This window comes from Eptatretus burgeri, chromosome 14, assembly GCF_056783735.1.
Source record: "Eptatretus burgeri isolate ZD-2024b chromosome 14, Ebu_testis_v1, whole genome shotgun sequence".
NCBI classification, from domain to species: domain Eukaryota; kingdom Metazoa; phylum Chordata; class Myxini; order Myxiniformes; family Myxinidae; genus Eptatretus; species Eptatretus burgeri.
This window is the reverse complement of record NC_140974.1, coordinates 1,499,708-1,510,063: the sequence shown is the minus strand read 5'-3', so window position 1 is coordinate 1,510,063 and position 10,356 is coordinate 1,499,708. Positions and strand designations below refer to the sequence as shown.

Sequence of the window (10,356 nt, the reverse complement as noted above, 5' to 3'; positions counted from 1 at the left end):
TCGCATGAAACCCGGGAAGGCGGTGCTTCTTCCGGCTCAGCACGTTTGGCTAGCTTTTGTTATAGTTGTTATAAAAGTGCAACTTCATCTTTGCTGGTTTGTAATACAAAAATATAGGGAAAAATCACAGGGGGGCAATTACATACTGGGGGTACTTATCCTTAATCCCTTTCTAATTAACACCGCACCACCCCTCGTGTGGTGAGATGTAACACTTAAACTCAGTTTCCCTACTTAATTGCATCAAGATGTCTCGTACTCGTCCACGGACCAAAAAAACTCTATTAAATCCTAACTTTCCTATGAAATTCCTCCATCTACCCCCACAACCGCAACAATATGTATATGTGTATGTAAATATGTATATGTGTATGTATATATATATATATATATATATATATATATATATATATACATACATACATACATACATACATACATACATACATACATACATACATACATACATACATACATATATACATACATGGAAATCGTCCTAAACGCGGCAAAAGCCACTCTTGGTAAAGGGCTAAGAAAGAAAATGAAGAGGAAAAACTGGCAAAACCTTCACCCAGTTCTGAAACAAGGGAACCTCATCACAGGACCACTGTGTAGGAGGAGGTATCTTGGCCAGGTGGAAAAAATAAATTTTCCTACCCCCATTGGGTGTTTTTAGGAGACACCATCTCCATACTGGGTGGCTGTTGGCTCCCAAAGGGAGCTCATCCGCCCTTTGTCAAGTGTTGTTTTTCCTCCTGGCAGGCTGTCAGTCGCCCTCCACATGAGCAAAGCCAGTGAGGACTGTCGTTTTCGTCGCTGCCAACCTTACCATGTGGCAGTCAGCACAGTGCTACCAGTTATATGCTATTATCGGTGGCAGTCCCAAAAGACTCACCTGACTTGGAAATATATATCATGCACACACCAGTCAGACCCCAACATTTGCATTCTACATTCCTTAAAAATGTCACGAATGTCAGGGCATTGTTTCAGTGGGACAAAGGGAGATAGGTTCCCACGGGTTTGTGATTCATAAGGGAAATTTTTACGAAAACCAATGCACATGATTACAGCTTCATTAAAAATGCTTACACATAATTAAAATTTTTTGATGTGCTCCACATCAAAAAAATGCTCTCCACTTACGATTTTGGTGAAACTTGACCTCAACCTTCATTACCCGTGATGTTGCAAGGTGGGGTGGGGAGGGGGGGGGGTTGCCACCCAAAATAGGTATTTGCTTTGTTTCTCTGAATCTACACATGATTGCGATGAAACTTGACCACAACCTTCATCACCCGTGATGTACCAAAGTTTGTTCACGGCATTCGAAAAAGTGGGGTTTTAGGGATTCTACCAGGAGTTGCATCCCAAAATATGTATTTGTTTTCTTCTCAGAAACTACACACACAAGTTCGATGAAACTTGACCACATCCTCCAACTTCCATGATGTACCAAAGTTTGTTCACGGTTTTAAAAAAACAAAACATTTTTTCATGCTGAGAGACTCCTTCGACCGTTGAAGACCCTTTAAAACCCCGAAGACCTTTGAGACCCTTAAAGACCCAAATAACTCAAAAGTCCCCTCGGACCCAAAGTGCCCGAAGACCCAGATGACCCCAAAGTCCCCGAGGACCCTGAAGATCCAAAAGTCAACAAAGACCCAAAATACCCTGAATACACAAAAGTCAGCAAGCACCCAAAATACTCCGAGGACCCAAAAGACCACCTAAAAGACCCCTTAGACCCCTTTGACCTTAACACCATTGAGACCCCTTGCAGTTTACACCCTTCAGACAGATTACACAGCTTTGACTTGTGACCATTTAGACCACTTTCACCTTTTTATGTCACAAATACATTTCAAACAAACAAACACCTGGTTTTGACCAATGATGTTTTTTAAAATTATTATTCAATTGAATTCAGAATGTGATTAAAAAAATTCATTTCAAATATAATGAAAGACCAAATAGGTACAGTACTGCATTGGAGTAATCAAAAGGAACCCAAACAAGCAAAAAGCAAAGGTAAAGCCATCAGGAGACACCTGGATAGGATTTACATTTCAGCTGCTACTCCTCTTCCCTCAAACCCATCCAGGCACAGCCAAATGAACCTTATTCAAAAGAAGGAAAAAAAAAAATGAACCCATATCAAAAAATTATATAATTCTAGCTGCCAGACCATGTTTCCAATAAAGTTTAAATTTCAAACATATATTCCCCATCACTAGTACATCATAATTGTGAGGTTTCACAACAATTGATTAAGCGGTTCCACAGAAAACATTTAATATTTTCTTCAATCCAATATGGTTGCCAAACCATATGACCTATCAATTATTCCTGAACAAACTTGTACACATCTGGCTGGGGCAACATTTGTGTGGTTTCCCCTCGATCTGTCCAGCCATTCTGGAGAAGTTTTTTTTAGAGATTTAGGGTAAATCCAACATGGCTTCCAAACCATGTGACCGATGACATCATATGTGTGAACCTTTTGTTCCTCATGGATAAGCGGTCATATGTGTAAAGTTTCGCCTCAATCTGTTCAGCTATTTCAGAGACTTTTCAAGATTAAAAAAACAATACGGTTGCTGAATCATGTGACCGATGACGTCATCAATTTTTTTTTCTGTGGACCATTTTATCCCTCCCGAGATGACCCTCAAAAATTTCCATACTGATCGGATGTAGCGTTCTACATTTGCAATTATGACATCATAATGAAAGCACCTATGACATCATAAAAATATAACACTCATTCCTGATGAGTACTTGCTTTGTGTCAAGTTTCAATTTTTTCCTTGGTGCGGTGTCAGAGACAGAGGTCCAAAGTTTTTCTGTTTTTCCAACATGGCTGCCAGACCACGTGACTTATGACGTCATAATCATCATTAAAACATTCTACAGGAGTAGTCAGTCGCTCCTTTTGTGGAAATTTTGTCACAATCCGCCAAGCGGTTGTGGAGAAAAACCCTAAAGTTCTGTGCGGACAAACAAACAAATAAACGGACCCAAGTGCAATACCCTCTCCTTCCATGATGCTAACAAATATAATATCGTGTGTGTGTGTGTGTGTGTGTGTGTGTGTGTGTGTGTGTGTGTGTGTGTGTGTGTGTGTGTGTGTGTGTGTGTGTGTGTGTGTGTGTGTGTGTGTGTGTGTGTGTGTGTGTGTGTGTCTCCCCCCTCCATAACTCCAAATCCATGAAACCTAGCAGCCTCAAACTTTGCATGCATACTAAGAGAACTCCAAGGAAGCACAAGAGTAAACATTGGGAGTTTGGGTTAATTAAAACACCTCTTTTAAGGTAATTAACGGACTTATTTAATTATATTCTTCATCAGGCGCCTCTCTCAATGGGGTCTTTTGGCGTATCCTTGGTAACCTCACTGGGGTCTGAAGCCGCCATCTTTTTTTTGTCCTGCTCAACCATTAAGACTTGGAACAGGCCGCAATGATTTCTCAATGATAAAGTTTTTTTGTTGTTTTTTTTTCACTTTCCTCACTCATATTGTCAAATACCTGTTCGTCATAGCTACGAATCCCCAGGTACATTGCAATGTTTATAAACACCCAGAAACGTCAGTGTTTGTTGCTTTATTTAATTTCCGCACATGTGATCATTGCGAGTATCTCTTAAACTAAGCAGAATTACAAAATTTTAGCTCCAGAATTGAACCTACAAGCAGTTCTTACTCCAAGAAAAGTGTTTAAATGTTTAATTGGTATATCTTTGCCATTTTGGACGTCTCTGGGAGGTGTATGGTTAATATGACAGTTCGGTGATTGCTATTCACGTGCCAAGCAAGCTGTTTCTTATCAACCATTTCGTTCGAGTGCTTGTTTGAGTGCTTAAGCCACTCGGTGAGTGCTCGCCAAGCTGTTTGGTTGTTTGTTTTGGTAAAAGTACCTGTGCTTTCAATCTAACATCCATTAGACACACGTTTCCGCCTGTATTGGGCCGTGCGGTTGGTGCCTCGGGAGGTGTCTCATCCACTGAAAATGTGAAATTTTATTTTTACAGGACATCATTTTGTTTTACCTTTTTGTGTGATCTCCTTTTAATATAATGCACCCCTCACTTCAACATCGATACATACACTACATGGCCAAAAGTATGCAGACACCCCTTCTAATTAGCCACACCCATTGCTGACAGGTGTATAACATCAAGCACACAGCCATGCAATCTCCAGAGACAGACATTGGCAGAAGAATGGGCCGTACTGAAGAGCTCAGTGTCTTTCTATGTAGCACCGTCATAGGATGCCACCTTTCCAACAAGTCAGTTTGTCAAATTTCTGCCCTGTTAGAGCTGCCCTGGTCAATTGTAAATACTGTTATTGTGAAGTGGAAATGTCTAGGAGCAACAACAGCTCAGCCACGAAGTAGTAGGCCACACAAGCTCACAGAACGAGATCAATGAGTGCTGAAGCGTGTAGCGCAGAAAAATCATCTGTCAGTTGCAACACTCACCATCGAGTTCCAAACTGCCTCTGGAAGTAATGTCAGCACAAACACTCTTTGGCGAGAGCTTCATGAAATGGGTTTCCATGGCCGAGCAGCCGTACACAAGCCTAAGATCACCATGTACAATGCCAAGCGTCGGCTGGGGTGGTGTAAAGCTCACCGCCATTGGACTCTGGAGCAGTGGAAGCGCATTCTCTAGAGTGATGAATCACCCTTCACAATCTGGCAGTCTGACGGACGAATCTGGGTTTGGCGGATGCCAGGAGAATGCAACCTGCCTGAATGCATAGTGCCAACTGTAAAGTTTGGTGGAGGATGAATAATGGTCTGGGGCTGTTTTTCATGGTTCGGGTTAGGCCCCTTAGTTCCAGTGAAGGGAAATCTTAACGCTACAGAATACAATGACATTCTTGACGATTCTGTGCTTCCAACTTTGAGGCAACAGTTTTGGGAAGGCCCTTTCCTGTTTCAGCATGACAATGCCCCCGTGCACAAAGCGAGGTCCATACAAGACTGGTTTGGCGAGATCGGTGTGGAAGAACTTGACTGGCCTGCACAGAGCCCTGACCTCAAGCCAATCAAACACGTTTGGTTTGAATTGGAACACCGACTGTGAGCCAGACCTCATCACCCAGCATCAGTACCAGACCTCATTCATGCTCTTGTGGCTGAATGGAAGCAAATCCCCACAGCAATGTCCCAACGTCTGGAAAGCCTTCCCAGAAGAGTGGAGGCTGTTGTCGCAGCAAAGGGGGGACCAACTCCAGATTAATACCCATGATTTTGGAATGAGATGTTGGATGAGCAGGTGTCCACATACTTTTGGCCATGTAGTGTATATAAAAACAATAAGGTCCATCCGACCAGGTGTTTGCCGTGATCTTGCTTTGAAGGCATAGATCAGAGATTGACATTTTGTGTTCTGTGCATTGATATATTTTGTGCTCTTTGCATTGATATATTTTTGAATTGAATTTTGCTAAATTACCACTTTCATTTCTCTTTCCAAGAACTGTTTCAAGGTAAATCTTTGTGTTTGTCGTGCGTGCGTGCGTCACCCACCCCCTCCTCACAACCCTCCTTCCGGCAGTGTATAGCAACATTTGGGGATGTCGCTCTCCCCTCCCCCTCCCCTTTCTCGCTCTCCCTTCTCCCTCTCTCCCTCTCGCCCTCTCCCCGCCCCTTTCTGTCTCTCCCCCCCCTTTCTGTCTCTCCCCTCCCCCTTTCTGGCTCACCCCTCCCCCTTTCTGGCTCACCCCTCCCCCTTTCTGGCTCTCCCCTACCCCCTTTCTGGCTCTCCCCTCCCCCTTTCTGGCTCTCCCTTCCCTCCCCTTTCTGGCTCTCCCTTCCCTCCCCTTTCTGACTCTCCCCTCCCCCACCCCTTTCTCGCTCTCACCTTCCCCCCTTTCTCACTCTCCCTTCTCCCTCTCTCCCTCTCTCCTTCCCCCCCATTATTCTCCCTATCAGCGAAGCGACGGTTTGTATTTGCTCATCTATATATTACTAAAACTGTCATCAGCTTTTTGCTTGTTCGGGTTCCTTTTGATTACTCCAATGCAGTATGTATGTTTGTATGTATGTTCCCGAAATACAGCCAAAACGGTACACAATCGCGCAAATTTTTTCAGCCCACATTACTCACCATTCTCCTGCGGTGTGCAGTATCAAGTTTCGTTCAAATCAGGCAATGAAAAAATTATTAAAAAATTCATTCCCGATTCAGTCACATGTACTCTGGGAGAATTTGATCAATGTAAACAACCTCAGTGGTATAGTTCGTTGGAGCTATCTTTTTTTTCTTTTCTTAAAATGATTTTTTTCATCAACCGCTGTCACAACGGGAACCCAACGGGTTCACGGGTTGTCTAGTTACAAATAAATTTGTTCAAAATAAATGTTTGTGTTATGATTGGTGTAAATCTTGACCTCACAGCGAATCTGTGACGTCAATTTCTGCAACGACGTGTGGAGAGGCGAGTGTAGCGATCCGATCAACATTAGTGTACCATAAGCCAAATTTAATAACATAGATGGATTGAATCCAGACCCAAATAACAAAATGTGAACAACGTTAAGCATTTTACTACTTTAAAAAAATTGCCGGAACAATAAAAAAAACATTAAAAAATGTAAAAACATGAAGGGATGAAATCTCAAAAAAAACAACCCAACAATGTACGAATGGCACCACGTTTCGATGCCATCATAACACACTGCAATGCTCTTATGGATTACCATCAGGACATCTTTTGACATTTTACTTTTGTTGTGGGATTGTGATGGATGAAAAAGAAGAATGAAGAAGGAAAAAAAATAGAAGAAGATTGACACCACATTACATTGAAACAAAATGACGCCACAATCCTCTTATGGTTTAGCATCGTGATCTTGCATGTAAAGGCGGTGTTTGTCTCCGGGCGGTATTTATAGTATGACCGGTAGAAAATGGGTTTCAGCCATTACTTTGTTTCCATCCATTCATTGGAACCATACTCTGTACAGAGCATCGGCGCTGCCGAAGCGGTCTCCTGGGCTATATTGGGCACAATCCTGGACGGGTCGCCACTCCGACACAGGATACTCGAATGGCTAAATCATCCCAGCAAGCTGGTACTCATTTTGCTGACCTCGGAAGGATGACAGGCTGAGTCAACCCCACGTCATTTTAATGACACTATGAATCATAATTAACGCTCCATCGCATGTCTGCCTTCCCTTCCTCTCACAGTCTACTCTTTCCCCACCCCTCTTTCTCCCTCCCTGCTCTCACACTCCTCCTCTCTCTCTCTCCTCTTTCTCATGAAGTGACCGGTGGCATTTGCTCATATTGTATTGAATAAAACATGCTTTTAACACATCTCACTATTCGTTATATATTTAGTCTTTATATACCCACCTTGTTTGTTTTATCTTTCAGTGTCAGATCTCCCTTGTTTGCCTGCTTTGTTGCGTCTGGCCTGTTCGGTGGCTCACCGCCATGTTTCCCGGCTCCAGCATGAACTAAGGGGGTTGGGGCCGAGCAGTTCAGCGAAGGCAAACAAAGATGACTCGGAGGAAGCCATGGAAACTGAACATCAGACAAATCCTTCACCTGATGACCCCACAGGGGTAAGAAGGCGAGCCGTTTGCTTTGTTTATCGTGATCGGAGATCATTGATTTATATTGCTCCCTTCTGTCTCACTTTCCTTCTCCATCTCGTTTCCTTCCTGTTTATCCATGTGACGTGGCTCCTTTTTTTTCTTCCTCCTTCCACGGTCTTCCCTTCAGGTGTGTGTGGCTTCGCTGTGCCTCGTGCAGGCTATTTGTAATGTTCATTCCAATGGGGAAGAAGCACAATCCAGGGGGTTGGGTGTGGTGCGGGACTCAGGGCTTTTGCACTCTCTACTGGGAGCGTTGGAGTGTGCACTCGCATACAGAGTGCAGCTGCACTTCTCGCTGTCTGCGTTGGATTTGTTCCTTACAGTTGCGGCCTCCTCACAGGTAATAAACATATTTTGGCCTACATCTCCTCCACAATAATGTAATATACACCATCATACTATAATTTGAGAAATGTCCCTACACATTCAAACCTTCCCCCACACCCCACACCCTTAAACCTTCCTCCACACCTCACACGCTCAAACATTCGCCCACACACCACCCCCTAAAGCCTCAACTTTCCTCTGCAAAGATTCCCCCCCCCATCCTGCACCCTCCCAATGCCGCCCCCCAAACTTATCTCTAACTATGTGGACCTCAAACATCCAAAGTCTCCGCTCTAACCTGACACCTCTCAAACCAGGCTGCTGCTGATAACCTATCATCTGTTTAATAGAATCCTTCCTCCCAAAGGACATCCCTGACTCTTTGGTGTCTCTCCCTGGTTATTGTCTCCTCCAATTTTATGGGCTTGACCCATGTCCTGGTGGCAGAGTTGCACTTTATGTCAACAATTCAAGTTTTCACTGCCCCTGCACTGCTCTTATACATCCCAGCCCCCAGGTGTACCTTTCGCTGCAACTTTCCCTGTGCTCCCACCTCTTGTTCATCTGTGTGTTGTACCGTCCTCTTTAACAGTGATGACTCGATCTGCATCTCTCCATCTCTCTATCTCTCTATCTCTCTATCTCTCTATCTCTCTATCTCTCTATCTCTCTATCTCTCTATCTCTCTATCTCTCTATCTCTCTATCTCTCTATCTATCTATCTATCTCTCTATCTCTCTATCTATCTCTTTCTCTATCTATCTCTTTCTCTATCTATCTCTTTCTCTATCTATCTCTTTCTCTCTATCTCTCTGTCTCTCTATCTCTCTGTCTCTCTATCTCTCTGTCTCTCTATCTCTCTATCTCTCTCGCGATCTATCTCTCTATCTATATCTCTCTTTCTCTCTCTATCTGTTAGACAGCATTGACCAACTTTTAACCACTCATCCCAACTCCCAACCCTCTCTTCCTCAAGTGTGGTGGTGTCACTTGTCACCATGCAACTTGGCTGAGTGTTGGTACCTCTCTCACCAACCATGGTACTTCAGCAAAGGACTTCTGTGACTCCATGGGACTGCCTCATTCTTTGAACCTTCCCACCCAGATTTCTCCCAATGGCAAATCCTCCCTTCTGGACTTGGTAATGACTAACTTCCCCGCAAACGTCTTCTGCTCTTCCTCAATTCCATGTGGTTCATCTGATCATATGCTTGTGAAAGTTAACATCTCTTTGAATATTCTCAGAGCTACCTCAACGCCGGCTAGTCTGGCATTTCACTCAGTAGATTGGCAGGTACTGCAAGTGACCATCTCTCTTCCGGACTGCTCTCCCATATCTTCTGCAGCCTGGACGTTAACGCAGCCTGGGAATTCTTCCATAGAAACCTGCTCTCATGCACAGATTCATCCCATCTCATCTTCAATTATCCTCCCCTTCTTCCTGCCCATCGTATAATGAATCCTGTGGTGGTATGAGGCAGTTGCTTTGAAATAACTGGCCTTCTCTTCCATCAAGGCAAATCGGATCGAAGGCAATCTTAATGCCTTCCAAAAAGTCAGCAACAAGTGTGTCCTCTCTCCAGAGAGCTAGAAAGCATCTGCTCAGCCTCAAGAATGAACTTTAAAACTTCTCTCCCTCCTCGAAAACTTGGTGGTGCCTTGTTTAGTCTGTCTCTTGAGTATGCTCCTTTTCCATCCCTTGCCTAAGCTGAATGCCTCAAATATCTGTGTTTGCTTCCAAATCTTGGGTTCGCTACCGTTCACTCTGGCTACCCATCCTTCCCTAACATACTCAAATGCTCCTGGACTCTGTGTCTTCTGCCCCCGAGAAGGTGGAGAAGGTTATTTCAACCCTCAAATCTAACTCTGCTGTTGGATCGGACAGCATCAGCTCGTGGGTCCTAAAAACCTGCTCTGCTGCTCTTGCACTTCCTCTCTCTGCCCTTTTTACCCTGTCATTTGCACAAGGCCATTTTCGATCTGCTTCAAAATCTGCCAACATCACTGAACTACATAAAAAACTAGAAGGGCACTCGGTGAAGCGCATACCTCCGCCACGCAATGCCTGATCCATGAGAACATATCGCGCCCAATACATTTTTTAAATATCATGCTATGTACAGTTTTTGGCCCTATCTCTCAATGGTGAAGAATCACTTTATAAATTAAATAAATCTCGAATCCGGATCCAGATCTGGATCTTCACCAAAATCAAATCAGTTCGTCCTTGTTACACACCAAATCTGTCCACAAAATTTAATCTGGCTCCGTCCACAACTTTTTGAGATATCTTGCAGACAAACAAACAAAACGGACGTCATGCAGAGCATGACATTTGCAAAATCCACCCCTCTCCAAAGGTTGTCATGGATACATCAAATTGTCCAGTTCATTAAGATTAATATTTA

General features: G+C 43.6%; 1 protein-coding gene across 2 annotated transcripts in view; it reads left to right on the top strand.

Moving 5' to 3' along the window:
• The window catches only part of NUP188 (nucleoporin 188), a 117,637-nt gene that overhangs the window by 84,644 nt on the left and 22,637 nt on the right, over positions 1–10,356 (top strand). For both annotated transcript variants that reach the window (XM_085855651.1, XM_085855650.1), the window contains exons 35-36: positions 7,398–7,588; positions 7,749–7,961. In XM_085855651.1, the coding sequence (XP_085711777.1) occupies positions 7,398–7,588; positions 7,749–7,961 (404 nt within the window). The remainder of the gene's footprint in view (positions 1–7,397; positions 7,589–7,748; positions 7,962–10,356) is intronic.